Here is a 27,494-nt window from a genome sequence, read left to right as displayed (position 1 = left end):
AATAGCGCAGATGTAAAATAATATGAGTTTAAATTTAGAATATTAAAGTCTTGAACGTACAGTTTATGTTATAACTGTACACTATCTTCATGCTGCTGACCATCAAATTATTGAGGTTAAAAGTTTTCTTGTTGTACTTATATGGATTATTATACTGTGTAATAAAATAGATACCATTAGCTCATAAACCCCATTTTTTTCTATTTGTGTTTTTTTATCTATAAACAACGCTCTTTTAGAGCTATTAGGATTCAGTTTTATAATTCTTTAAACATTCTTGGTGTAGTACAAAATAAAATGATAGGGAGAATGAAAACAAGTACCATCGTACCCCATTACCAAATACGTATACTGTATGTGCTAATCAGTGTCTTGTATACAGAGAATTCCCCCGAGAAAATATACTGTTTTTAAGATGTTTTCTGGTGGCCTTTTGTCTCGAAACTTAGGCCGCAAACACAGGAATAATGCGCCGAAAACAAACACGGATACAAATAAAAGCAATCCACTTAAAGGGAAGACAGATGGAGCCCGACAACGCCGACAGAGATCTACTGACACGAAGTTAATTAACTGGTGCGATGGCGACGGTCGATACAGACGAAAGGTAAGAGTCGATTAACATGGGAATATTTAGTTTGTTCTATAATGTAATGCAACCAATGGTTCGGCGAAGTGGTTGGTGCGCCTGCTTCTAGCCATATAGTTGACGGGTTCGACGCTCGGTGTAAATGTAAGTCACACGGCAGGGAGCGAGATGGGACACCTTTTTATTTTATTTTCTTGTCCTACTTGGTAGTAAACAAAGAACAATCGAAGAACTGTAAAGCCGTATCCTCACGACTCTTAAAGATCGTTTTTAATTGTTCAAAACATGATTAGGATTTAGGGTATTATGTGCTACAGGTGTTCCATCTTACCCCATCCTAATGTATATAGCAAAAATCGAGCCATAACATGCACTTTAACAGATAGTGCGAGAAGTAAACTCACGTCCCACTTACACCATCGAGGTTCCTGGAAATGTAAAACTTCTGTCGCCAGGTGGCGGCATTGCTGTGGTCGGGTTCCTTTTTCTTATTGCAGGTAATTTTTGATGTCCAATCCTTTTGGTACAGCTTACGTTTTTGTAACTTTACTTAAATTTCCAAGTTTTTCGGCGTTGTCTGTCAGGTTTTATTTATCAACCCAAAACATGAAAGTAAACTGAGTGAAATAGTTTTAATAGTTCTATTACTAGAATGAAAATATGGACCATTTGTTCTAACCTATAAATTTAAAGACACAACTCGATCAGCTGCTTAAATATTCATAAATTCCTTCATTTCCCAGGATCTGTATTCACGTGGTTTCTCCGTACCTGCCTATGCGGGCCAGTCGGCATCGGTGTTGGTCTATTTGTCATCCTTGTAGCTGTTACGCTGATACTTGAAAATCGTAACTCTTCAAGTAGATTGTTCCATCTTACGGATCCGTACACTGAGTTCGCCGTTTCAGCAAACAATAGTACATTGGAAAATTTTCACTGTGTATTTTTATTATTTTTTTGTCATATTTTTAAACTGAATATCGGTGTTGGTTTAAACGAAACTTAATTTTATGCAACTGTGAACAATAGATTAATAACCGATATTTCTTCGGTATAAAGATTGGTTTCGAGTGGAAAAGATGGCTCACTTAAATAGATATTCTCCCAAATTTTAGAAATTTAAATATATGACTATATAGTTTTAGGGTAACACCATAAAAATGTACTATCGTATTTTCATTTATCATTAAACAGGGACCCGTAAAATAATATTTAAAACAATGATCCATCACGCCCCGTGTGCCATCTTGTCCCAACCTGATATATATAATCTTTTAAACGCAAACATACTTCTGAAGTTACACAAATTTTTAAATATTAAAATTTTAGAACAACCTTATACATATAAACCAATTGTTTTTTTGTTTTTTTCTCTATAAGCCAAGACCAAATCAAAGGAGAGAATACGAACACACAATTGCTTACGTGATGACCGCATTGAAAAGACGTACCCATTTGATATCCGGCAATCCACATCCAGTCTAAACTGGCAAAAACCGGATGGTTTCGATTCGTGTACAAGTCCCATTGCAACAGGTACATGCCGATGTATTGTATTACATTATTTATAACTTTTTCTAAAACATTTCATAAAAACGTCAAGTTATCGACCATACATAAAAATTTCAATATTCAAGAAAATGAACCACTAAATTTAATAAATATTTATTTAACTCGTAAGCTGGCAAGATGTGTTTGAGACACAACATCACAGTAGATTAACGCAACGCAAATTATATTAACATTGGATTTTTACAAAAGTAAAAAATACAATTAAAAGTTGCTGTCAAAAAATTATAACAATCAAATAATTAAAATTACCATTAAAAAATAACTTCTTTCCTAAACCAAGTTGTTAAATAATTAATCCTTTCGTTACTTTATATTGATTGCTCCCCGTGGGTAGCTAACGATCCAATTAACTTGGTATAATTAATCCCAGGCGGTACAATCAGAAAGCGACCATCCACACTTTTCCCATGGGACAGAGACATTACTAATTCTAAAACTGGAACACCGTCACCGACTTTCCAATTTCAGCAGTCGCCGGTTTAAACCAGAAATCGGGTTTCTGTGACATTTAACTATAACGGTATGCCAGTACGTCTGGTATACTAGCAGAGTTAAAAGGAGCTGTATTTAGATTTAACTATCAAGTTGTATTTTAACGAGAACTGTGTCTGCTTCTTACATGTTTCTATATACCGCGCTTATTATGCCAGCGTACGCTCAGAAGCGTGCATTTTTTCGATATTTCAACCATACAGTGAAACATTAACAATAATTTTGAGTTTTGTATCAAAAGAGAAGTATATGTTAGCCAGCAAAGGCATACGAATTGTATAATGTCACAATGTTAACGTCGTACGCGCTGTTGTTATACAGTTGTTTTTAATTTATAAAAACCACAAGTTCTGCTCAGATCGTATTTTGAAGTTACCAGATATATGCTTTGAGTTTTCAGTATAGTGGGTTGGGATGATATGGTTGTTGTTTTATTGGGCAGTAAACAAAGAATATTTACAGAATTATATAACCATATATTCTTGTGGCTCAAAATCGTGTGGTAATTGTTAAAAACTATTAGAAAATATGGGAGATTATGTTCTTACGTATTCATCTTACCCAACAATGTTTTCTTAGTTTGTGTTTCAGTGCCAAAAGTTGAGACAAAAAGCGCATGAACTTTTTGTCCTTTTCGAAGCCGCTTTAGTTCGGTATAAATATCGCTAATTCACCGGCTTTGCATGCGTAGAATACCAGGCCAAAAATTCTGCATCAAAGCTAAAACAAACAAAATGCATGTCGCATTGCCGCAGCCGAGCGTCGTGTGTACGTCAGTTTGCCGCAAACTGTAAACACAAAAATAAACATTGTCGCTTTATCTATGACGGGTCTCCCGACTCGCTATGACTGGATTACGATAAGAAAATGAAACGTCAATTAAAGCTGTATATTTACAATGTCAACTGATCGATGTAAAGCGCTTGAGCTCCTAGAAGTTACGTCATAAAATTCGCTTAGTGACTTTTGGGTTATGTCCAAAGTATGCGACATTAAAAAAGATAGCGCATGTTTTTTCGCTCGCAATTCCGCTGTACCCCCACTGTTGTGACGTTAAACAAGCGTAATCGTGTCGGTTTTTACATTCATGACGTAAATGAATACCTGCGGTTCCTTTTGCGGCGTTTTGGCGACCGTGTATCGACCGCTGGATTACAAGGGACATAAGGTAAAACTGATTGCTGTACAGGTACGCCGACGATAGCATAAAATATACGCTCAACATATGAGTATTGATCTGCTGATCGTTATCGTTTGAGCGCCAGTAAAAACAGAGCTGCTGTTTTGTACATGTGAGTTTTGGACTAGAGTTAGTAAGAATTCTAACTGTGCGAGAGAAGCTTGAGGGTAAACACAAGAGTTTGCGTGAACCGAGTCTTACATACGACGTTCGAAAGGAATGAACTCTTGTCTGTTATAAATCGAAGTATAATTTATGTCTGGCGTTAATCGTTAACAACTTTTACTTTATTGGCGTTTACGGGCGCATATACTCTAACGAAAAACTCTGTGTCTAAATTAAAAGTACAGAATGGCATTACGTATTGACTAAGTGAAAAAAGAAAACGATTTAAGACTTTATTGAAGGCAGCATCGTATAGCGCGTGTGATTTCCGCGTTGGTTACTAACTTCTACTCTAGTATTACTATTATATAATGGACCTAGCCAAAAGCATGATGTGTGTAACACTCTGCCAGGAAGTGAGTATGTGCCCAACACAGTGCAGTTATACAGTAAAAGTTAAACCAAACGCGTAAATAATATAAGTTCGCTGTGCAGTAGTTGAAAACGTTAAAAGACGGGTTTTGTAATTTGTGAACAACTATGCTTTTCTACAGCGTTGCTGGGATACTACTTTACTGCTACTATACTTTAGGTAAGTCTAAGTTTTAACCAGGTATAACGTAGATTGTAATTCGTGTATAGCAAAACCTAAAACGTGAGTCTCTTAACGCACTATGCATTTTGTATTGCAGGGGATTTTCCACACTATAAAGTGTCAGAAGGACAATTCGCTTATCCGAAATTAATTACCACGGTATGTATATTATAAGTTACGTTTGCTGTCGATTAAGTTTACATTGTAATATTACGAGTTACGTCAGACCCGGTTGCGCTGTATAAGCGTCATAGGAAATGCTTCACTAAGTGACAATAACGTTTATAGTATATACAGTAAGCCAGGGCTCGCGCGTGTACGAGTGCTTCTATTTCTTGCGATTTTCTCATTATCATGTGCCCTTTTTGGACAGATTTCGTTCCCTGAAGAAGCTGTCACGTCCTGCACATTAGACACGGTCAATTTCCCTGATAGAGTGAGAACTGCTATACGGCCTCTGCTGTTCGGTGTACGAATCCCACAGATTACACCACAACGCCACCAAAGGCACAATGATCACATTATCCGATCTGTTCGATCCGTCTCCAATGCAACGGAATCAGTGACAGCAAAATACTTGGATACTACGAGCAGACATGTGGTCACCTCTAGCCCAAATATTTCGAGCACGCCTGCTTACACCACAGCACAAAGAACTGAGATTACCACATTTATACCGTCGGCGGTTAATTCGCCCAGCATTATTATACATACGACAGGAAAACCGGCGCCTATAGTCACTGTACATATTGTACAGTTGTATGATTTGGATCGGGAAACACAAGACCAATATTTACTCACGTTACATTGCGTCAATAGAAGTGGTGTTGAGGTATGTACGAATGAATGTATAACTTGTATTTAACACAGTTGTTATAACACGGATGTTCTGTTTCATGCACCCCGTGCCCGAATCACCAGATTATGTCATTTTTGTGGGTAAATATATTTTTTCAAGTGTACAAGTTATAAGCTATAGTAAAAATATTATATCTCAAACTGATCTTTGTTTTAGGTCGAATTTCCGCGTCTTCTTATCATTGACGTCACGGATATAAACGACAACACTCCAAAATTTATAACTTCGTCTCTTTCGAGTGTTGTCTCAACCAAAGTTGACGTTTGTAAGTGAAAAACTGGATAAAAAAACAGCTTTATAAAGTGATTAAAGTCGATTTATCTAACCCGACCTTTCAGATACAATATTTTAAATCCTGAAACGTTATAATCCCATGTATTGATCTAGTATTGAAGCTTGTGTCATTGTATTTCCGTGCAGTCGATGCAGTAATGGACGTCAAAGCAACGGACGCAGATATCGGAATAAACGCAGCAATGCGGTTCTCGTCAATCGCAGGCACTGAAAGATGGAAATTTCCGAATTCAACATCACCCGGTAAACGAAATTATAAATAATAATCGATCGTATATGTTATATAACTAGGTTTCGGATGACCTATATCGCATCTATTTAGTGCTTGGAATTGGGGTTGTGAGTAAAGAAGGGTCATATATGATTTTAAGATAAATAAATATAGAGGGGTGTGGTAAGATGGGACAACTTTTTATTCTATTTTCTCGTTCCAATGTGATAGTAAACAAAGAACAATATTATGTGCTAACAGTGTACCATCTTACCCCACAGTGCTACAGATGTTATCCACTGCACGCTATATTAACCTATATACTTGTAATATTTAGTAGGGTGGGGGAGACGGGACACATTTAGCAAATTAATATCCTAATATCCTGATTGTGAATAAAAGGTCTCCCATCTTCCCCAGCACCTTACTATACTTCTATAAAATCCTTGCGTAGTGGTGTAAAGTGTAGATACAGGGCCTGCTATAACATAACGGGGTGCTATAACGTCTATGGACCCGCAACAGCACATTTATACATTAATTATACACACGTCATTTAATATTTTATGAGAACACGTAATACTTCTACAGTCCACGCCACTTCTGCGTGCATAGCGATGCTATCTTCCGGCCAAGTTGTGCTTCTGAATAGACTTACTCGTGACATGGTCATCACTTTTAAAGTGGTGGTGAAGGACATGGGGTCCAGACCGAACGGTAAGGATACGATTTAACTTAAATAAATGATTATCGTAACATAAGTTTTGTTTTGACGTTTTTTTTATTTGATTCTCTCACAGCCACCAAAGTTGAATTCGCCATATAGTTTTAAAATCCGCCCAAACTTTCCAATCGTATGTTTTAAACAAACGTTGTTTTAGGGTAATAAGGTTGGGTAATAGGGACTACAACCTCTATAATTATTTATATAGACTTTCTTGTTGTTTGAAGGTTGTGTGTGTGTGTCTGTCTTTGATTTAAGAACCCTAATTGCAAATGTGTTAAACAACTGTCGTTGTCCCGTCACACGAGATTAAATATTATCCCTTCAACTGCGCTCATTCATTCCGTTAATGTCTCCCTTCGAAACAGGTAACCGAGCCACCGCAACAGCAACGGTTTCTGTATATTCCAAACTACCAGTTACCACAACTTCCCAACCTTCTCTGCCTAGCACCGAGCCTGCCGGTAATGTAAAGTCTATTACCTACTGATATTCGGTATGTGTTCTAATGAGTCTTGGAGTATCTTGTCTATAATAGATCGGGGTGAGATGGATATCTACCCATATAGTCCTATAACACATAATAGGCTATCCCATATTCACTTATCGTATTTTTAACAACTAATAAAGCTCTTTCATAGTTGCGAAGACACGGTTATACAAACCTATAAATATAGTTTTTTAACTTACAAATGGGACAATTAAAGAGCCTGAAAACGTGCATCATCTTACCCCAACGTACTTAAGGTAGAGCAGGTCACTTTCAACTGTAGAGCGATTCGGTTGCCTTTAAAATATATGCTATTATGTTGTGTCCACAAATCAAATTTAAGGATTTCTGTTTCAGCAATCTCTTTAAAAACGTGGGAGATAGTGGCAATCTCCGTGGGTGTGGGTGTTTGTGTTCTATCTGCGGTTGCCATTTTTCTCATTCGTTTGAAACGAAAGAGACGAATACCTCAGCTGACTTTATCGACAAGAGAAGACGGTGAGACCTTTAAGCTGGATTTTGTTTCATTTAAATTAGTAGGCGGAAATGTTTTATTATTGGCAGAGATTCTTGTGGATAGTGAACTGTCGTTTATTTCCTGATTTCTCGAGCGCCGAAGTGTAAACTGAGCAAAGAAATTTAAATTGCAAGCTTTAAAGAGCGTCCGGGAGACATTGAAAAACAAGAAGGTGGTTTAAAGAACAGAAAAGCAGCTTGTGTTTGCCGGAATACCAAGATTGACGCTTGGACCTTGAATTATGTTTTTTTATGAACGATGTTGAACATTTATGGACCATAGCAATACTTTTTTTTAAAGAGAAACGCTTCAGGATTTTTCGTGTCATTCTTTTACTCCTGTGAAAGAATGCTGTTTTAATATGCCAGTCACAGCTGCCAGAAGGGCGTGTTTCATATTTAAAGTTCACCCGAATTAATGTAACTTTAACCCACAGCAGTTTAGTGCAGTCTTTTTTTTGTTATTTGACACTGTGTTCTTAAACATATCTCTGTTTCTATATTTATTCAGTTTGTATATTATTTATCTCGCGTCACACGATCCTAATAAAATAATAAAAAGATTCGAACAGCGCACCCGTACGGCAGAAAAATACAACATCAACATTACCACGTGAATTCACTGCTGTAAAGATTTTGGAAGACTTTATAAATTTTGTGAAGTTTTTATTTTACCAATATTCAGTAAGTCAGCAATGTCTTCCTCCGAAGATGAAATGCCAGAAGGAATATCGTTTATGCAAAGTAGAGAAGAAGAAATATTGAAACAGAAACTTGTACAACAGGATTTACAACGGTAAGACTATAGTTATCCAATTTATTGCTTTGAAATATCAAACCTAATTTGGCTTAAACTGAGTGTTAGTGAATAAATTTATAACCCTAGCCCTAACATGTTGCCTAATTCATTCAATGTCACATAAAATTATTACATATATCTGAACTGCGTAGTTTTTATGTTGTCATATTAACTGAATTATATTTAGGGAAAAAGATAAAAAGAAATTTATTCATCAAAGTCGAGAAAAAAGAAACATTGCACAAAAGGTGAACTGTTGCTCTCATGTAATCAGCATATAATGTTTATAATGTTGGTTATTGAAAGTTTGTGTGTTTAAGTTGGTGTAGTTTAGAAATGCTAATTTTGTCCACGTAAAATTGTAGATGACACTTTTTAACTTATCATGGCTGATATACATAAATAAGTTTGCAATTTTTGAAAATTAAAAACTTATACAGGGTTCAAAGCTCGTCAATACTGTTGCCATTGGCGGTTTCTTTGGCTAAGACAACTAACGATAATCACACCAAACCAGGGCTTAACTACTGGGTTGTCCAAATTGAAAGTCACGCAGAAAAGAGATTCCCTAACCCCCCAAAAAAGTGATAACCCAGAAACTTGGTAACTCACAAGCAGTCATGAGGTGTTTCTAATCTACGGCATTTGGTGCACAATAAACTTGGTAACGCTGGGGATTATTTAATAAACTAATGAAAATCGTTTGGTTTAGGACTTTAGGTAATAGCATAATAAATGGCAAAATTCCCTATCCCACGTTCAAGGTATACCTTGTCAAAGTGACAAGTCTTTCTCTCTTTCTCTCCCTTACATAGATAACCTGTGTGGCTGTGCTGAGTAAGTGCAACTTCTGTATTATGGTGTGGCAAGGCTTCGGCAATGGTTTTATACCATGCTGCGTATATATTTATACCCTTTTGTGGGGATTATTTTAATCGATCCCTGAATTAAAGCAATAGTCGTTTTTCTCTAGGACAACGGGTCCCATATATTCTGGAATCTGGACTAGAGGCAGGTGTGCTAACCCCTGTTAAGTGAGGTCTGACTATTTAAGTCCAAGAAAACTGTTCGGGATTTAATTTTCAAGTAAATTTAATTTATTATTCAGGAAAAAAAGCTGCTATCAGTTGAACTATTAAAGAAAGCTGATGCAGCAATTAAACTAGATGAAGCGAGAAAAAAGAAGTTACAAGAAAATTCAGACACCCACGAAATTAACAATGAACAGTAAGTATTATGAATAATTAGAATACAGAATACAAAAATAAAAATTACAGTAAAATTTGAGCATTGGAATTCAATTTGGTCCAAAAATGCTCTTGCATTATATTACACAATGATGGTTTATATGTTTAAAGCAAGAAAAGCAAACAACAAAGTAGTATTTTTGGAAAATTCTGATGTTACCCTTTGATTAAGTACGTGTAGGTGTAGCAATTTTATTTTAAATGACAGTTAAGTGGATTGTTTAAAAATTACAACATGAAAAAAACTTTTCAGATCACAAGATATGGAAGATGACAGTTTTGTTAAAATTGCCAAAACTAAAGAGTTTACCAAACCCTTATCTACTGAAGCCGTGAATTTTAAAACAAATCATTTATACAACGGCAGAATTCGCAGAATGGATAATAAGCAACAACAAAATTTAAAACATAAACTGATGGCAAAATCAAGTGAGTTAATTTTGTCTAGTTAAACAGACATACGATTTGCATTTGCACAAAATATAACGCAACGTCCTTTTTAGGATGATACACTTTTGAGGGCTCAAAAGGAATATAAGCGTTGTAAGTGCAGGCCGATTTATTCACTCCAAAAATATATTATTGCATGGGTTGCATAATACATTGCCGCAAGAGTGACAAACTTCACCACCCTTTTTTTCTGGGCAAGAGTGATGCACAGTGTTTTTAAAAATTAGTAGCTGAAGTACGGCAGTCAGCAACGTATACAAAAATAGTCTTTCATTTTTTTGGTGATATTCAGCTAAAGTTTGGTTATTTCTGTGAATCTGTGGTTCGTAACTTACGTACCCCAGGCTTTTGTCTTGCTTGTACCAGGCAGTTGAACACTTGGAACTGTTAACAGTTTATTTCTGGTTAATATAATGACGAACACACCGATTCTTTGAAAAAAGGTGCTAAAAAAAGTTGAACCTACCATTGTGCTTAAATTTCTTTTAAGTTTTGAGTATGGTAACTTATTATTGAAGTGTAACCCAACTTGTTAAATTAGTAAAGAAAAAAAGATGGTTTCATGTTTTAGTTTTTTTAAACACCCTAAAAATTCTTTCAAGACATAATAATTGTCAGTGGTCATAATAGTCATAATTATAATAAACCTATCTACATCAATGTAATGCAACATACTTGTGGGACTTGTTGGAGTGGAGGGAAAATGGCTTGTTTCGCTTTTAACTTTCGCATTTGTTTTCTCTTGGATCTCACTTTCATATCTTCGAATGTTATCGAAGGTCATATCTATGTGAAAGGAAAATTTGAAATCTGAGACGCAAATTATGTTTTTGAGGTATAGGAAATTGTTCTTACCGTACCAGGTGTCGATCCAGGCAAACGCTTGTCTATGTGCAAGTAACAAAACATCGCTGCAAAAAAAGGTTTACATTTTTTTTAAACAATCCAGGCGAAAACTTGTCAATGAACTATGAGCAAGTTGTTTTAATCCAAAGCATTTCATATTTATGTGAGTGTAAACAGCTGTTATGACACTTTATACCTTCATGCATAATTTAGATTCATTATACCTTGCAGATGTTTTCGGTTACATTGTCAGAAAGATTATGTCTCAAATTTCACTTGCAGGGTAACATCAGATGTTTTTATAACACTGGTGTTTTATAATACAGTACTGTGGGGTAAGTGAGGACACCTTCAGCACATAATATCCAAATGTTCTGATTGTGTTTTAAACAATTAACAACAGTCAATGGGAGTTGTAGTTTTATAATTATTTTTAATGTCTATGTTTACTACCAAATGGGACAAAAAATAAAAATAAAATTGTGTTCCATCTTCCCCACCTTATTATATCTTAATTCTGTTTTAAGTGACTGACACTTACCGAACTACTTTATGAATGTAGCTCTCCACTTTGGTCTGCATGCCCCATACTTCAAACTTGACCTGCACGAGCTTATACGAGCACATTATGGGAGAGTGACTCTCCTGGTGACAATAATATAAACTTAATGAATTATTCAGTATTCTGAAAATACTTTTGTTTATGGCTGTATTTCAACCAGTCTAAAACTGCAATGCAATTCACAAAGTGAACCCAATATAACTTAGTTACTAAAAATAATCTTTTTAAAATTCAAATTATTTTCCAACAAATAAATGCATGTTTTGTACAATTGAAAAGATAAACGTATATTTGACCGTTGCATAAATAGCAATATAACATCTAGATTTAACTTGCTTACCCTCCAGTTTGGTTTTAGCGGACCTCTGCCTGTCTTTATTGATTTGAACTTTGTACAGTCCTGATAAATATAGAAACAATATAGATTAAGTTGTATCTTAACGACATAGTGAAACAAAGTGGTAAACAACCCAGGCAAGGAAGGTGTTTAATTAAAAGGCAAGCATTGTAGTCCAAAGTTTATCTTACACTAACCTCATCAGCCTTGTAATGTTTATCGGGCACTTTATCATATGCCAAGTCCAAATGTATCACTTCTCTTTTTGTGAATTCTTTAGGGTCAATTTCTTTGCTCACCTGTTAAAAAAGATGGATATTTTTTCAACATCATTAAATAGTGTTTTTAAGCCTTTTGGGCATGTATGCTCACTAAATCACAAAAGTTATACAGTATTGCCTAAGTGCTAGCCTTTTTTTAGCTGACCCATTAGAAAAAGATGGATATTTTTTCAACATTATTAAACAGTGTTTTTAAGCTTTTGGACATGTATACCCTACCTGTTCAACCATGAAAGTCTTTGTCCTATAGTATTGCATAAGTGCAAGCTTGAGTCATGCCCTTTAATATAACAGGTCTGTGTTTAGTCACCTTACCTTGGCGCAACTAAAATCATTGTTATGACCATTGTTGTTTTCATATCTTGTCTCTATATGAATATGTAACCTTGGGAGCCAAGGACACTACAAAAAAAATATATTTTTGTATGAAAATTACTTTTAATGTATATATATTTAAACCTATTTCAACTGAACTTACCGTGTATTCTGAAGTCCGATATTGTGCGAGCAACAGAGTAACATGCAAAAAATAAAAAATCAATGTTATTTGTGTAAAATTAAAGACCTCTTATGTCTTAGCAGTGGTCAATATTCTTAACAGGGAAAAATAATCAATAAAGACCCCCCCAATTGGAGTACAGGACAAGACAATCGGTGAAATAACACATATGGCCCTGATATATAAGGTCATAATCACTGTTTCATGGTGGCAGTAAAATATGTTAAAAGCATTTAATGTCAGAAGCAGGTATCAAATCTATTGATTAATATATGGTAAATTTAATACATGCGCGGATGGATTTTAATTTCGATTTTTATTGCACTGGTATCTTTTTCAGTTTTGGCGTAACAAAATACACACGTATCTATAATAGATCACATATTAATTATTAAAAGATTTCTCAGTTGCGGTTGTGTACACGGAATTAAATTCATAACCCTGCCATTAATAATTAATCTCATTTGTATACCTTCATACCTTATACAAACTTATGAGCAAGATTCTTTTAATAAGTATTGCACAAGACAAATACACGCACCAGTTATTGTGCCATGTGTTATACAAACTTGTATGAAATATTTCCATTAGTAAGCATTGTACAAAACAAATACACGTACCAGTTATTGTGTAAGGGTAATAATTCCAAGCTTTTTCCGTGACATATATGCTTGGAACGAAAGATCGTGCCCAGTTTGGAAGTCGGCTGTCAAATATACTTATCGTTAAATTTTATGGTTCCTTTATGTAAAGAGTAATATAACTATCATGAGATACCATATATCAAACAAATGTGGTTGCAGAGAACACATACTTTAATTTGGAAACATACTGGACTATTTTAGCTTGTAAACAAAGCATACTGCAACAACCATAAGAGTGAAACATTTTACAAACAAAATTTCAATCCGTTGTAAAAATAAATATGACAGTCTAGAATAGAGTTAGCTCTAGAAAAATATTGAATTTTATATTGCCAATGAAAATATTGTATGTACTTGTTTAAGTGGATCCTCTTTTCAGTAAACTGTCCATCGCCGTTTTCTTCGGTATATACTGGTTCGTTTTTTATAACTTCAACCCCCTCGCCCGATTCACTTTGCTCGTTACTGTGTCTGTTGATCATATATAGTTGCCCACGCTGGTACTGCATTTGTAAACACGAAATTATCACTTCAGTAATCAATACTGATAAACGGAATCTTACCTCTTCTACACTCAAAGGCATGCAGATGCGATATTCTTTCAGCAACATAGCGTTTTATTTGCAGCAATCAGTTTAGTAAGAAATGCAAATCTACATACTAAGCCTCTCCAAAATGCGGTGGTACTTAAGCATCGATCCTGCAGTACGTTTTGTTTAGACTGACGAAAAATCAAAACCCTGCGAGTATTGCTGACAACTGTTCTCATCAAATACAGTCTGATGGAGCTTTTACAGTCACTACCTGAACCTATATAACCCTTCTGCGAAAGAAGGGCTGCGTAAATCCTACAGCGAGACCGACCTTGTTTTGATAGTAGCGTGTTCATTGTGGCGTGCAATACGTCATCAAAAGCGCGTCCAATTTTATCGAGCGTGTAATCGTAAACAATACGATTTTTAATGGGGATCACCCGTGTTTCGGCGTCGGAAAATGTTATATAAAAGATTTTCTTTTATACTAGTATGACTTTTATCTACGCTTTTGCCTTTCTACGAAATTATGCGGGTACTAACAGTATTATGATAACCGCAGTACTCTCATATGCAAATACCGCTCGAGACTCATTCATTACAGAAAAATGTATATATATTTGTACATTATGTAAAATAATGTATTGGCTGGCTTGATAACATCGATAAAACAGTTACCGGATTTGAGTCACCAAATGCGCAATACCAAACAACGTCATATCGGGCGATGCGTAATTTTTATTGACGCGTCACCGCACTGTGCCAATTTTGCATACAAAATGCTTACACGTCCTTATTATGAGTTACTAAATTTAACTAATGACGTTATGCAAATTCTCTTTTTTCTCAGTCTGCAATAAACACGCGTCGTGACGTGGGTCTGATTTTATTAGAAACAAGTAAAATAATGGAACTAAACGAAAACACATTTTAACGTGATTGTACAACATGTCAACCTAGCTACACAATACACTTAAAAAATCGTTATAACTGATTTGGCCGTCCCCATCGACGTCTCCCTCGTGCATCATGTCGATCAGGTCGTCATTGGTTGGGACTTTCCCTAACTTGATAAGGAGGCGGGCCAAGTCCGATTTAGTTATGATGTCACCGTTTGAAGAAAAAAGCTGAAAAAAAGAATTCGAATATGTTTACCAAAAAAATTAGGTGAATGAGTTCATGAAATAATGCTTGAATATATGACAAAATTAGAGGAAGTATTTCAACACGAAACAAGCTGATGTTTTGTCAATTTCCTCATTAATTAATTTTTCTGAGAAGTGGTAAAAATAATCGTAAGTTGTATTCTGACTACATGTCGCCTGTCATAAAGCGAGACTCCTTCATAGTAGTAATCTCAGGGGTACATTGATTTATTTTATAGTGGGGTGGGGGAGACGACGCACCTTTGGCACATGATAGTCAAATATCCTGATCGTATTTTGAATTTTAACAACGGTCTGTGGAAGTCGTGACTCGTGAGAATACGGTTTTATAATTCTTTAAATGTTCTTTGTTTACTACCAAATGGGACAAGAAAATAGAATGAAATAGTGTCTCATTTTTCTCCGTTCCACAAAAAAACAAATCTCACAGAAAAAAGGTTTATTCAAAATACTTTACACACCTGGAACGCAGTTTTTGCTTCATTATTGAACACTTGACTGGGCGACAGTTCGTGACTTATGATTCTGTCGAAATCCTGAAGCGAGACCGGCTCATTGACCCCTAACAAGTTTAAAATATCGAATACTTCGATCTTGGTTATGTGTTGCCCCAGCGAATGCATGACTCGCATGATATCTTCGGCTGTTAAAAATCCATTGTCGTTTTTATCGAAAAGTTTAAACATGGCTTTTGATTCTTCTGGGGGGATTTTTTCGTTTTCAATTTTCTCTGGAGATGTCGCCTCTGTTTTTAATGCTACTTGAACACCAGCCTTTGATTCTAAAGCGAATTTATTGTCGCTGAATATTTCGGTCCGCCTACTTCTTAACGTGTACATTTTTGAAGATATAAATATAACTTACGCGTGACCACTGCAATAACATGATGCTTAAAGTTTCGCAACAAAAGTTGAAACATTAAAACACAATATATTATACCCTTTTAATTGTCTGCCTTATAGCACTGTAAGAGACTGCTGCTTCCCTAAAATAAGCTGAGCTAAGGTACTGGTTCACTTGATGCCATATGGCGTAACGAATTCGGCATGCAATGTGAAACTTCTTTAAACTTTCCGTTTTAGATTGGTTGAAGTATACATTTTAAGATAGATGTACCGTTGGTGCATAACCTATTATAACAATTATCAACTTCATTAGAATCGTGAAGACAGGTTTGTTGTAAATATTCTTTGTTAATTACCAAATGGGACGATACAGGAAAATCAAACACTATATCTTTATACCGTCTTACCTCAAACTACCTATTACTAACAAGCTCCACTGACCAATCCCATAATAATTTCTTAATCATGTGGAGTTTTACCTTCGACTGCGGCTTTATATATAGCCTACGCTGTTTTTTCTATGGATGTGTATGTGATGCGACGTCATTGCCTTTCGTTGATGTACGTTAGAAATGATTGCCAGATGCCTCCAGCATATACTTAAAATAACACATGCTAACTATATGCTTATTTTAATTATGAATGGCGCCATATAACAAATATAATCAGTAAAACGGAAAAATAATCTTATACTGGTTCCAGCAGCTTCTGCAAATTTTCTCTGTTTAACTTATCATATATTGTCATGCGTGGAACTAAAAAAGCTTGGCGTATAGTCTTCGCATAGCCTAACTATAAACATCGTACTAAAAATATAAGTTGTCTGTGTAGTAATTACACGTCTTACTATGCAAAATTTCCCTCTTATTTAAACGTTGGCTATTTGACGTTTTTAATGCATTTTTTACATCAGGGATCCATTATGCCGGAAATGCGTTGTTTAAATATAGAGTTTGAATTCATTTTAGGCCAGGCAGATATCTCAATCTTGATAACGGGTTATTGACATGCTGAGTGCTGTGTAGCACTTTGAGCACACGCAAATGATGTATATCGTCCGTATATGTATTAGGGTAATTACACACGCGTTATAAAATATAGGCGTCTTATATTTTACTGCAAAGCAGAAAGCACCAGCATAACTTATACGGGCAATATAAAAACGAAATGCGACCCGGACATTTTTCATAATAATGGCGAACTATAGATAATATACAAAAAAACACCATAAAAAGTATTTTACCATATACACGCTCTCTTAATTCTAAATCTATACACCACGACATAAAAAGTAAAAAATTAATTATAAAACAAAAGATTTTTTTGGTTGGCGTCATCCGACACTTTATACGTACGTATTTTAACGTTATGCACGTTTTTTATGTCTTTTTTATACACCACGACGCAAAATAATCAATTTATCAGACGTACCTTAGTTTCTGACACCATCTATTTTGACGTTATTGCCTCTTATATCTTTATTTATACACCCACGACGAAAATATTCAAGTTATAGTACAGTGGGGGAAGATGGGACACCTTTAACACATAATATCCAAACATCCTGATTGTATTTTAAACAATTAACATTGGTCTATGTGAGTCGTGAGTATACGATTTATATTTCTTTGAATATTCTATTTTTACTACTTAATGGAACGAGAAAATAAAGATAAAAGGTCCCATCTTCCCCCACTCTACTCTATAAAACAGAGATTTTTCGTTTTGGACGAAAAATAATCAAGTTATCAGACAGACTTTGTTTTTTCGTCACCCGACACTATATATTGATCCCTAAATACTTAAGGGGAAAGGAAGCAGTTAATCTCGCGTTAACATCGCTACGAACTCTCGATAATCGATTTGTCCATCACCGTCTGTGTCTGCCTCGCGCATCATCTCGTCCAGTTCTTCCTCAGTGGGGTTTTCCGTCATCGTACGGAGAACGTTTCGAAGCTCATCTCTGCTGATAAACCCGTTGTTATCCCGATCAAAAACCTGGAAAATCGGTTAAAGTGTTTTTGGATTTAAATAAATAATAATTTTTTGGGGGGAACCTAAAAAAATATTTTTAACTTTTAAAGAATTTCTTTTTCGAATTTTTAGAAAAATAGAAAGTTTATGTTTTAAAACTTTAAGTGAAAAAATTAATTATAAGTAAAAACGACTGCCCGGCATAGAAAAAAATTATACAACAAATTGGCCAAGGTCAATGCAAAAGAGTTTAAACGTTATTTTATTCCTTTAAATAAACCGTCGTACGACTGATATGGTTTAATAATTGATGTAAAGTATGACGAAATTATTAAAACAACACCGTTGTAACTGTATAATGGATGTGCAGAACTGGTATTACTGGCTTAGACGTGTTGAAATTATAATTGCTTGAAAAGGCGCGCCCACGGTTCAACCATACAACAACTATAATTTACGAGGTTGTAAAGTTTTTCACGACTCCCAAGCACAACCAATTTCATAAGCGCACGTGCTTGTTTAATTATTTATGATTGTGATTACGTTAACAGTCAAAACATATTTTCGAAAGTACCAGATTGGTTTATGCTTATAGAGAGATTTCAAAAGCAGCAACTCATATTTCTATATTTGCATTATTAATGCCAAGTTCTGACATCAGTAACAGTGCGGGTAAAAACTGGTTCCTTTTGCTTTTTAAAATATTACTTTCAAAAGTAAGTCGTCTTAGTATTATATAACGCCATGAACTTTCGAACACACTTTCTGTAAATTAAATGTTACCGCGGGTCCAAATGTTATAGAGATCAGTCCAACTGTATTTTCAAAGGACTTTGCCCCCTCTTACATAAAAATAGCAAACTCGAATTACTGCGTTTAAAAAAACAAACAAATATACATTTGATAGTTAATCTTTTCATATTTTTTTTACTCAGACAGACCTATAATCATGATATATAAACCGATACCTTGAATGCCATTTCCAGTTCTATTGCCTCTAAATACTCAGATCTCAGCCTGCCTTTCACCATAGGTACAAACTCGTTCATTTCAATTGTGCCAGAACTGTTGAGGTCATACGTCGCCATAATATCCCGGATTTCATCCTTGGTAAGATGGTAACCTAGTGACCGCATAAACTGCTCGATTTCGCTCGATTCAATAACACCGTCCATATTTTTGTCGAATAAATTAAACATGCGCTGGAACTCGCCGACATCCAAGTGGTCTATGGACGATCGTTGTCTTTTGAGACGAGTATGGTTTTCGTCCATGGTTCTTGATATAATCTCAAATGTGCTGCCTTGTGGTTCTATCGCCGGCTGCTCTGCTGAAAACAAAAACTGGTATGAACCAAGTCGCGGGCCAAAAAGCTTGGATAGTATCAGTAGAGGTTTGAAACTTTTTCCCGTGCGAGTTGTTGCGGCCGTGCGTAATGGTCTCCCTTACCAAGAGTCTAATACTTGTGTTGTAATGTATATGCTCAATTTCTAGTTTCACCTAAGCGCTCCAAAAACCGCGCCAGGTCAGAGTGCCTGTAGGCGAAAGCTACACTGTCTTTTGAATGTCATTAACGGGATTTTATAAAACAGAGAAAAACAGTGCACGCGGTACTATATACAACATACGGGCTGTCTACGTAAATGGACCTACTTTATCATCAAAACGAACGTCATCGCACCCACGCTAACATGTAAACAGTTACTAATTAAAACATTAATATATTATGTAAGCATAGCGGTATTAAGAAACGCTTTCCTGGTATGATTACCAGTATTTTTACAAAACCTTATCTTTTTTTAATTTTGGGTGTCAGTCCGTTTTAGTAAACAAGTATTATAACCGAACCTCTTTCAATCGAACCCTGTATTACCTTTTTACAAAATAGTAAGATGGGGTAAGACGAGACACGCTCCTGTTTTTACATTCCTGTTTTCTCGACCCATTTATTGCAAACAAAGAATATTTTCAAAATTATATAACCGTAACTTCGCGATCGTTGTTAACTGTTAAACACAATTAGGAAATATGGGTTTTAGGTGCTAACGATATCCCATCTTACCTCACAGTCACAGTTAACGCAGCTGTATTTCGGTAAGGCTTGTTGGCTCTGCTGAGACCTTATATTTTAGCAGGCGCTTTCTAAACTGAGATTATTGATAGTTTGGGCTAAAGTTTAAACTGCGTTTGCCATTTAAATGTCAATGCCTATGATCAGACACGCGTATAGACCGTGATCGTTTAACCACTTGAATTTGACTTGCGAAAGGATTTAGTAAGAGATATGGTAGGTCGGGGGAAAATGCGTTTCATTTATGAACATGCCCTTTAAAGTAAACTGAACAACATGCTATTTTCTGGTTATCTTTATCCTATGGTTACGATTAGTGATTTTGTAAAACAATTTCATTGCTTATTGATACTAACGCCTTTCAGAACATTAAAATGAGATTTTACGAATACTCTCCCTCTCCAAGGCATGAACTCTACCACAAACACGTCATTAATTGTGCCACAGTGTTTAGCGCGCAAGCATGTAACCCAGAGGTTTTGAAATCAAAACACGTCGCTGCTACCGTTATAGGCGTAGCCTATGTGTCCTTTTGACAAGATATGTGTTGGAAATTGCTTTAACTCACCGGTCACTGATGGGTTGTACAAATTGTCAGCAATACAGAAGAAAAACAATCGGCAACAAAGTTACATAATATACGTTGTAAAAGCTCGTAAGCGGGTACGAGATGTATAAAACATAGCATTCATTTATTCATAAACTGCGCGTAATAAATTTAGGGGGCGAATTCTTAACTACGTATATGATGTTCATGACGAAGTATATAAACTTTGTCTCTGTCACGCTTGGTCACACTTACATAAGTATCAGCAGTCAGCACCTCCACAGTACGAAGTCTGAAACGTTTGTAGTACGTCTTGTACCTCACGTTTTAAGAACAAAATTCATTTAACATGAGTTTGTTCCCTTCTGCGTCTGCTATTGCTTCAACATCAAGTAATGATAAAGATAAGGGTAAGTTTTAAGCATGATTTATATAAATATATGTTTTAGTAATAGTATTGTTAAAGTTTTTGCTTGAAATTTATCAGAAAACTATACGTAAAGGAAATATTGTATTTAGCAAAAAACACAAAAGATTATTTTTAAAAATATTAATAAAACTTCTATTTTTCAACTGTATATCAGAATGGTTGCAAAACAAAAGCTTCAAGAAAGATGCTGCTAAAGCATTAAGAAAACACCAAGAAAGTTTAAAAGAAGAACTACCAGTTGTATTTAAAGGTGGGTTTTTAATCCTATATTTTTGTAGAAGTAAACATGAACTAGCCACGTCCATGCTATTCATAGGACAATATCAGTTTTACCTCGTAAGTTATTCCGTATAGTTTGTTACCAGACTTGAATAAACAGAAAAACATAATTCAATGATTTTAATTGCCGTTTCTCAAAATAGTAAGCGTATGTTGGTGTTTAAAACAAGTGGAATGCCTATAACTAAATAAACTGATCAATGCAATTTAAATACCAATACGAAAGTTGTGAGGTGTGCAAACTGTTTAAATAACATGTTCTAATGGTTGTCTATTACTTTCCACCACAGAAGAATCCCCCATTGTATATTCTGACCCTTCAAGTAACCATGAAAGTGAATCTGGGTCAGAACAAGAAGAACGCCAACCAATTGAAGTAAAACCTGAAGTTAATGATGCCGGTAGTGAAACGATATTTGTGGATAAAGCTGCTGATAAGAACAACTTGTATTTTGGAAAGCCATATAGAGTGCCGATTCCAAAGTAGGTAATTTTAATATAATTTTCTAAACTTCTTTATGTTATGCGTTATATGGTACCTTTATGCAAAATATATGTTTTTAATATGCAATTGGTTAAATGAATGAATTTAGCTTACCTTATCCTCACATGGCCAAAAAATTACAATCGTTATAACATGGGTGTTCTGTTTCATACACCTTGTGCCAGTTTACAAGTTATGCCCGCTTTCGAATTACCAAGTAATAGTATGTTACTTTGTGTATGGTTGGACTTGATTTTTTATTATGTTTTGTAGCACCAGATCCTTACTGTATTTCTTTACACAAGAATCGTGTAACTCTATGAGCACTAGATCAGGGTTAGATTCATAGAATTTATTACAGTTACTAGTTTTATAAATTATTTTTTCAGGTTTTACCGCTGTGTTGATTCTTGCATTGGACTCCCCAAGCATATGCAAATTATTTTCAAAACGAAGAAAAAAAGGAAACGTAAATATGTTGCAACAGATCCAAGATATTTTCACAAAACTATAAACGACGATGATACAGTAGAGGTAAATAAAATTATTTGTTTGATAAAAATGCACCAACATTTTTGGTAATTTAAACTCAGTTTGCCCGTTACCCTGCCACCCAGGGTGCTACATCCCATATGCTTATATCAATATCAAGTGTTAGACCCAGGATATTCGCTTGCAAAAAATTACCTAATCTGCGTTCTAGTCTAAAAGACAAAATCCAGTAATATTAAAAAAAAGTAAAAATGAAAACAGAAAAAAATAGAAAAATATTTAATTTAAGTGAATGTCCACCTTATTGTTAGGTAGCTGAAGATCCTTTTAAGACACAGACTGAGATATTAAATATTGAAACTCGAGAAAATCCAACCAACATTGAAGCTTGGATGGAACTTGCTACACTACAGGACAGTAAGTTTAACTAACCTTATATACCTGTTAACTGTATATTAAATTTGTTATTCTATTCTATGTGGGTGATGTTTTTGAGGAGGACCTGGGATTTAGGCCAGAGTTACCTCATTATCCCAACACAAGAAAGCCTATTTAAGCCTTTCATGCGACCAGTGCAACTCCGTTGTGAACTCTATCCACAAGACACAGTCCAACCAACTTTATCAAAAACATCTCTCATGCCATAACTAAGTCTCCTGGCAGTATCTTATTGTACTATTACACTGTAAAGATTACTTCTTAATTGCATCAAACACATTATTTTAGGAACGCATGGAAAAAGAGTGAAATTCGCGAATGAGAAAAAAGTTTCAATCCTCAACAAAGCTATTGCTGCCAATCCTAAAAATGTAGATCTTAAACTTAAGAGATTATCCTTCCTTGGTAAGTATTGTCTTCATTTTTTCAGTGTTCTATTCCATGTGGATATGGCCCTACATCTTTTCCAGCTATGGGACATGGAATTTAAAATCAGTTTGCTCATTACCCTGACACCCAGGGTGCTACATCCCATGAATGACCACTGGGTTGGAGCAATGTGCCAAATGTCCTACCAAAGACACATACGCCTATATCAGTATCAAGCATTAGACCCAGTATCCTTCAGTTACAATGCCTAACCACTATAACAAATATATATATATTATATATATGTTTTTGCTGATACTAATTTGTGATATTTTTGCTGGTATTATTTTTTTTTCTCCTAGAAAATATATCCGAAGATTCTGACAGGGAATGGAAGAATCTTGTTTTCCAACATCCAGGAGACAGAAGATCATGGGAGGCTTACATCGGACACACAATGGTAAATTTAACTTCTGGCTTTGCCTATATATTAATCAAAACCTACAATTCTGTATTTTATTTTTAACTACATCATTTTAACCAATTTTACGTCTCTTTAATTAGGGTAATTATCATAAAGAAAGTTCTTTTTTTTGGAGCATATGTTTTTATATGTTTATACAATAATATAAAAGTCTTACATTAAGAGTTAAGACCACATATTAAAAACAGGTTATTTTTATATCATCTTATATTTCCACACAGAGCGGAGCTTCATTTAAAGTACACAAAACTCTTAAAGCTTTTGAGAAATGTATTCAAACATTAAGTTCATTAAGATTCCAAAGTTTTCAAACAGAAGAAACTGCTGCGAAAACTGAAAATGACTTGCTGGAAATTTTTGAAAAATTAGTCGAATTTTTTATCGAGAGCGGGTTGGTGGAGAGGTGCGTGCTCCTCCTCATTTTACTCATGGAAGTCAACCTCCGGACTTGCTCCTGCTCCTATGTGGAGGATGTGAAGCTCTTCTATGAGAGCGGGGAGGGGATTCTTGGCGAGAAAAAGTCTTCCGGTTGGAAAATATGGTCCGAAAAACATCAAAAGGGAGGATGGTCCTCTGTGGTGGAGGAAGAAGAAGAAGAGGAGTTTGTGGATGATCTGGATGTTGATCCGGACCTTGATCTTACTCATAACTGGTTGGTGATGGAGTCCACAAGAGGAAAGAGGTGAAAAAATGATGGATTTGTTTGATTTCCAAATCTAGGTTACTTCAGGATACCAATATTTTGTGTGCATTCTTTTTAAGTATATATTTGAAATTATTTATATTTTAAAAATATGTAGATACAGTTTTATCACTTTATATTAGGTCTGACTCCGTGATTAGGCGTTTTCATCGTTAACAAGGAATCTGGGTTCAATGCTCGATACTGATATTATTGAGGGGTAATTTGTCCTTGAGAAAGACACTTACCAGACATTGCTTTAACTCATAATTTCTACAATTATTAGCTTAACTTTGTTTTTATACACAGAGACATTTATCCTTGGAGATTGAAACAAGATTGCGAAGACGTGGGCAGAAAAGTAAAATATTTTACCTTTTTCATAATATTTCATATACAATACATCACTATTTACTCCAGGTATCTTTTGAAGATATCAAAGGTTTTATTTTCTTTACAAAAAAAGTTTCAAGTCGATTACGTTTGCTCGAATTGTTTGTGAAAACCTTGGGGGCTAGGAATGAGGTGAGTAGTTTGTAGTCATTGAACCATTCTGTATTGTTATCTGGCAGTGTGGTACAGTCATTAGAATGTTGGCCCATAAACCTGTATTGGGTTTGAGGCTTAATACCACCTTTATTGTAGGTCACTTATGTTCCTAATGGGTTGTGTTAATATTTTATTTTTAGAAAGTCATTTTAATATTACATGCATTGGAGCAAGAGGTCTTGTTATTCGGTGTGACCTTGAATGACCTTTAGTCAGTTTTCAGGTTAATTGAATTGGAAAAAAAACAAAAAACTTTTCAGTATGTAGATACATGAAACAAAATACACATCTTATCATTTCTGACTTTGCCCCCATATGTAAGAATAAATATAAAACACGTTCTTATTATTTGAAATCTTATTTTCAGAATGTTCTGGAAAGAAACTTTTTACTGAGCCAGCCCTGCCACCTAACACATGCATTACATAGCACTGGCTCATTGGGTGATATATCCCAGCTTAAGTTTGATTGTGGGACACAATGTACAGACACTATGCTACCAAGAACCCCACACCATGAACTGTTGTGTTTGGTGCTAGAACAACTGTGTTCAAACTGTCCCACTGATGTGAAAAAAGGTGTTGCCGAAATAGGAATGGATTATTTTGTCGTAAGGGCTACGGAATTATCTAAATTTCAAGGGAAAAAAGCGGAATTAAAAAAAACTGAAAAAGAAGCCAAAAAGTTTGCGAAATTCGCTCTTAAAACGGACCCACTTAATTTTGTTGTATGGGGAAAATTAGCCCGTGTGGAATTTCTTACAGGAAAGGCAGAGGACAGTCTTAAAGTATTTCAAAACTCTCTATGTACATGTAAGCAGCTGGAAGATGCCCTAGTCCTTTGTGTTAGTTATATTGAATGCTTTTATGACTCGAAACCTGAATCAGTAAAACCCATATTAGCTGCTCTTGGAGATGGACTCAATTTTAAAGAAGTTTTTCAGAATCCAGAGAAAGTTACAGGAGCAATGTTGTTGAGAGGTGGCAGAGGGTTGGAAAGATTGTGTGAAGATATGGCATGCCTTTATCCTTCTGTGAGTTAAGTTTTTGGAAATATTTTATATTTAGTACTTTGTGTTGACACCCAAATTTTAAGCATGATTTATATGCAATTTTAAATAAATAAGTGTAACTTGCTTTTTCTTGTGTGGCAAAAAAACAACATTCGTTATAACATGAATGTTCAGAAGTTTGATACACCTCATGCCGGCTAGTTTTTACCAGATTAATTTCTGGTACAAATAATTCTACATAAAATATTTGCTAAACTTAGATTTTTTAACCCTGCATAAAAATTACATTGTAAGATAAATATCTTAAACTTAAGTATCTTGCACATAATAATAAGGTTTCTCTAAACTTATTTAATTTTTTTCATTTTTCAGGTCTGTTGTTCTAAGAAGGGGGACTTAAGTCAGTTTGCCAACATCTTATGTTGCTATGCCGTATTTCTTGCTCTGTCTTCTTCAACAAACGTGGACAAGACATTGAAACAATATATCAGTGTTATAAGAAAAGAATTTAATTCAGGTGACAATTAAACATTTTAACAATAATTAAAATTTTTAATTATTTTAAGGTGTTAAAATAATATGTTTTAGTATTTATTCTGACATATATATACAAATATATATATATACAAAAGTTTTGGTAAGAATTCCAGTTTTATTTTTTGTATTTTAAAACGTCGGTCATTGTGATATTAGTTTATTCTCTTTACTGTATTTATTTGTGACCTTTGTTACTTTAATAAAAATGCCGCATATAAATTATCTAATTTAAATATATTTTGTTTTTTTTAGGAAACACACAAGCCGCAATGGACTTAAAATACATTCATAATCTAAGACTTCGTCTGATTAGTCCATGCGTTGCACAAACTACTCAATATAGAAATGCTGTTCTGTTTGCATTGGATGACTTTCCTGATTGCCCTGAATTTGCTCTAAAACTTTGTCAGGTAGGTTATGACTTTTCTTTGTTGTCATTGTTTTATTCTATGTAGGTGAGGTCCTCTTCGAGGACTTAGGATTTAGGTCAGATTTGGCTCATTACCCCAAAAGTTTATATTGTTGCTGATATGCTCAGATAGAATTGGTAAACCCTTTTATGTGTTCCTGCTATTATTTACTCCTAATTTACAACTGACTAGTGTAAGATTAAATTCTGTTCTGCTAAAAAAAAGTTTTTATTTTTATAAAAATATCCAATGCCAGTCATTGGCATATCTGCTTTTATGCGAGAGGATAAGGATTCAAATATTCATTTGAAGAAACTATTCGTAAGCAGGCACGTGGTGAATGAAACATAGCCACGTTATAACGACTGTTGTTGCCCCCACTCTACAAGGCAAGGATAAATAAGTTACATTTTTATCACTCTTTTTAAAAAAATCCCTTTTTTTCTAGCTTGAAGTTGGTTCTGCAATTACGAGCACAGCCAGAAAACTTTTCAGCCCGGCCACAAGCATTGCTGCAGCATTTTACTCGATATATTTCGAACTGTTGTCTCACCAGCGTACTGCAGTGCATGGTAACTATGTCAACCCATCACGCGTGATCAATTTGCTTGAAAGGGCGGTCACAAAACACAACCACAGCGTTTTACTATGGAGATTGCTTATCCATTTTTCAAAGGGCAGTGAAAACGTTTTAACACGAGCGATTTTCGCATGCCCATGGTCAAAATCACTCGCATGTGACCAAATCCGATTTAAACCAGATAAAATAAGTGATGTGATAAAAAATATGCATGATATCGGTATTAGAATTCGTACTCCTATTGAGGAAGTCCAACTACTGTTAGCCATGTAAACTTTAATAATAAATTTTTTTAAAGTGAAATTCTCTATAGTAAAAAA

General features: G+C 35.1%; 7 protein-coding genes across 11 annotated transcripts; 4 read left to right on the top strand and 3 right to left on the bottom strand.

Annotated features, from left to right (window-relative positions):
• Window positions 1-3,010, top strand: LOC100186508. Its single transcript, XM_002128513.4, has 6 exons — window positions 1-115; window positions 383-607; window positions 972-1,086; window positions 1,333-1,506; window positions 1,970-2,125; window positions 2,532-3,010. The coding sequence occupies exons 2-6, from the start codon at window positions 416-418 to the stop codon at window positions 2,642-2,644; spliced, it is 750 nt and encodes a 249-aa protein (XP_002128549.1). The 5' UTR covers window positions 1-115; window positions 383-415; the 3' UTR covers window positions 2,645-3,010.
• Window positions 3,011-3,388: 378 nt separating this feature from the next.
• LOC100184127 (cadherin-99C) lies at window positions 3,389-8,191 on the top strand. Of its 4 annotated transcripts, none has more exons than XM_026836320.1 (9): window positions 3,389-4,530; window positions 4,631-4,692; window positions 4,907-5,365; window positions 5,549-5,657; window positions 5,813-5,929; window positions 6,489-6,614; window positions 6,990-7,085; window positions 7,469-7,609; window positions 7,649-8,191. In XM_026836320.1, the coding sequence occupies exons 1-9, from the start codon at window positions 4,479-4,481 to the stop codon at window positions 7,711-7,713; spliced, it is 1,227 nt and encodes a 408-aa protein (XP_026692121.1). In that variant the 5' UTR covers window positions 3,389-4,478; the 3' UTR covers window positions 7,714-8,191. The 4 variants fall into 4 exon arrangements, with proteins under 4 accessions (XP_026692121.1, XP_026692122.1, XP_026692124.1 ...); XM_026836321.1 differs by having other exon boundaries at window positions 3,390-4,530; window positions 7,652-8,191; XM_026836322.1 differs by having other exon boundaries at window positions 3,392-4,530; window positions 7,676-8,191.
• Window positions 8,192-8,248: 57 nt separating this feature from the next.
• On the top strand, window positions 8,249-10,789 carry LOC100179438. 2 transcript variants are annotated; one of them, XM_002128625.4, is made up of 5 exons: window positions 8,249-8,423; window positions 8,614-8,674; window positions 9,535-9,653; window positions 9,927-10,102; window positions 10,177-10,789. In XM_002128625.4, exons 1-5 carry the CDS (start codon window positions 8,323-8,325, stop codon window positions 10,179-10,181), a joined length of 462 nt encoding a protein of 153 aa, XP_002128661.1. In that variant the 5' UTR covers window positions 8,249-8,322; the 3' UTR covers window positions 10,182-10,789. The 2 variants fall into 2 exon arrangements, with proteins under 2 accessions (XP_002128661.1, XP_026692143.1); XM_026836342.1 differs by having other exon boundaries at window positions 9,927-10,788.
• On the bottom strand, window positions 9,506-14,354 carry LOC100181747 (cytoplasmic phosphatidylinositol transfer protein 1). The gene is made up of 11 exons (XM_002128838.4): window positions 13,856-14,354; window positions 13,647-13,795; window positions 13,269-13,354; window positions 12,628-12,635; window positions 12,465-12,551; window positions 12,066-12,167; window positions 11,872-11,931; window positions 11,511-11,614; window positions 10,979-11,034; window positions 10,799-10,909; window positions 9,506-10,507 (listed from the first exon to the last, which is right to left on the bottom strand). Exons 1-11 carry the CDS (start codon window positions 13,901-13,903, stop codon window positions 10,455-10,457), a joined length of 864 nt encoding a protein of 287 aa, XP_002128874.1. The 5' UTR covers window positions 13,904-14,354; the 3' UTR covers window positions 9,506-10,454.
• Window positions 14,355-14,695: 341 nt separating this feature from the next.
• LOC101243256 (putative calmodulin-like protein 6) lies at window positions 14,696-16,452 on the bottom strand. The gene is made up of 2 exons (XM_004226565.4): window positions 15,453-16,452; window positions 14,696-14,952 (listed from the first exon to the last, which is right to left on the bottom strand). The coding sequence occupies exons 1-2, from the start codon at window positions 15,828-15,830 to the stop codon at window positions 14,782-14,784; spliced, it is 549 nt and encodes a 182-aa protein (XP_004226613.1). The 5' UTR covers window positions 15,831-16,452; the 3' UTR covers window positions 14,696-14,781.
• Window positions 16,453-16,885: 433 nt separating this feature from the next.
• LOC100186502 (calmodulin-beta-like) lies at window positions 16,886-19,367 on the bottom strand. Its single transcript, XM_002124674.4, has 2 exons — window positions 18,779-19,367; window positions 16,886-17,834 (listed from the first exon to the last, which is right to left on the bottom strand). Exons 1-2 carry the CDS (start codon window positions 19,082-19,084, stop codon window positions 17,658-17,660), a joined length of 483 nt encoding a protein of 160 aa, XP_002124710.1. The 5' UTR covers window positions 19,085-19,367; the 3' UTR covers window positions 16,886-17,657.
• A 1,273-nt stretch (window positions 19,368-20,640) lies between these two features.
• On the top strand, window positions 20,641-27,477 carry LOC100177099 (protein NRDE2 homolog). Its single transcript, XM_002128968.3, has 14 exons — window positions 20,641-20,838; window positions 21,013-21,108; window positions 21,428-21,620; window positions 22,011-22,155; window positions 22,425-22,530; window positions 22,840-22,956; window positions 23,283-23,380; window positions 23,626-24,086; window positions 24,396-24,447; window positions 24,507-24,611; window positions 25,003-25,668; window positions 26,020-26,164; window positions 26,437-26,594; window positions 27,043-27,477. Exons 1-14 carry the CDS (start codon window positions 20,778-20,780, stop codon window positions 27,445-27,447), a joined length of 2,808 nt encoding a protein of 935 aa, XP_002129004.1. The 5' UTR covers window positions 20,641-20,777; the 3' UTR covers window positions 27,448-27,477.
• Window positions 27,478-27,494: the final 17 nt, after the last annotated feature.

Source organism: Ciona intestinalis, chromosome 10, assembly GCF_000224145.3.
Source record: "Ciona intestinalis chromosome 10, KH, whole genome shotgun sequence".
Taxonomy (NCBI): domain Eukaryota; kingdom Metazoa; phylum Chordata; class Ascidiacea; order Phlebobranchia; family Cionidae; genus Ciona; species Ciona intestinalis.
This window is presented reverse-complemented; position numbering and strand designations above follow the sequence as displayed.

What these genes read in the sequence shown, in the direction of transcription:
- LOC100186508 (XM_002128513.4), top strand. Translation starts at nt 416, where the DNA reads ATGTTTTCTGGTGGCCTTTTGTCTCGAAACTTAGGCCGCAAACACAGG. An exon ending in CGCCGTTTCAGCAAACAATA is followed by an intron (nt 1,507 to 1,969) that starts GTACATTGGAAA and finishes TTTCTCTATAAG; the next exon opens with CCAAGACCAAATCAAAGGAG. An exon ending in TACAAGTCCCATTGCAACAG is followed by an intron (nt 2,126 to 2,531) that starts GTACATGCCGAT and finishes AATTAATCCCAG; the next exon opens with GCGGTACAATCAGAAAGCGA.
- LOC100184127 (XM_026836320.1), top strand. Translation starts at nt 4,479, where the DNA reads ATGCTTTTCTACAGCGTTGCTGGGATACTACTTTACTGCTACTATACT. An exon ending in TCAATAGAAGTGGTGTTGAG is followed by an intron (nt 5,366 to 5,548) that starts GTATGTACGAAT and finishes TCTTTGTTTTAG; the next exon opens with GTCGAATTTCCGCGTCTTCT. An exon ending in TCCGAATTCAACATCACCCG is followed by an intron (nt 5,930 to 6,488) that starts GTAAACGAAATT and finishes ATACTTCTACAG; the next exon opens with TCCACGCCACTTCTGCGTGC.
- LOC100179438 (XM_026836342.1), top strand. Translation starts at nt 8,323, where the DNA reads ATGTCTTCCTCCGAAGATGAAATGCCAGAAGGAATATCGTTTATGCAA. An exon ending in GTACAACAGGATTTACAACG is followed by an intron (nt 8,424 to 8,613) that starts GTAAGACTATAG and finishes AATTATATTTAG; the next exon opens with GGAAAAAGATAAAAAGAAAT. An exon ending in AAAGAAACATTGCACAAAAG is followed by an intron (nt 8,675 to 9,534) that starts GTGAACTGTTGC and finishes TTTATTATTCAG; the next exon opens with GAAAAAAAGCTGCTATCAGT.
- LOC100181747 (XM_002128838.4), bottom strand. Translation starts at nt 13,903, where the DNA reads ATGTTGCTGAAAGAATATCGCATCTGCATGCCTTTGAGTGTAGAAGAG. An exon ending in AAGAGGATCCACTTAAACAA is followed by an intron (nt 13,355 to 13,646) that starts GTACATACAATA and finishes TATATTTGACAG; the next exon opens with CCGACTTCCAAACTGGGCAC. An exon ending in AACATTACAAGGCTGATGAG is followed by an intron (nt 11,932 to 12,065) that starts GTTAGTGTAAGA and finishes TATATTTATCAG; the next exon opens with GACTGTACAAAGTTCAAATC.
- LOC101243256 (XM_004226565.4), bottom strand. Translation starts at nt 15,830, where the DNA reads ATGTACACGTTAAGAAGTAGGCGGACCGAAATATTCAGCGACAATAAA. An exon ending in AAGCAAAAACTGCGTTCCAG is followed by an intron (nt 14,953 to 15,452) that starts GTGTGTAAAGTA and finishes TCTTTTTTTCAG; the next exon opens with CTTTTTTCTTCAAACGGTGA.
- LOC100186502 (XM_002124674.4), bottom strand. Translation starts at nt 19,084, where the DNA reads ATGGACGAAAACCATACTCGTCTCAAAAGACAACGATCGTCCATAGAC. An exon ending in AACTGGAAATGGCATTCAAG is followed by an intron (nt 17,835 to 18,778) that starts GTATCGGTTTAT and finishes CCGATTTTCCAG; the next exon opens with GTTTTTGATCGGGATAACAA.
- LOC100177099 (XM_002128968.3), top strand. Translation starts at nt 20,778, where the DNA reads ATGAGTTTGTTCCCTTCTGCGTCTGCTATTGCTTCAACATCAAGTAAT. An exon ending in ACGACGATGATACAGTAGAG is followed by an intron (nt 22,156 to 22,424) that starts GTAAATAAAATT and finishes CCTTATTGTTAG; the next exon opens with GTAGCTGAAGATCCTTTTAA. An exon ending in GAGTCCACAAGAGGAAAGAG is followed by an intron (nt 24,087 to 24,395) that starts GTGAAAAAATGA and finishes TTTTATACACAG; the next exon opens with AGACATTTATCCTTGGAGAT.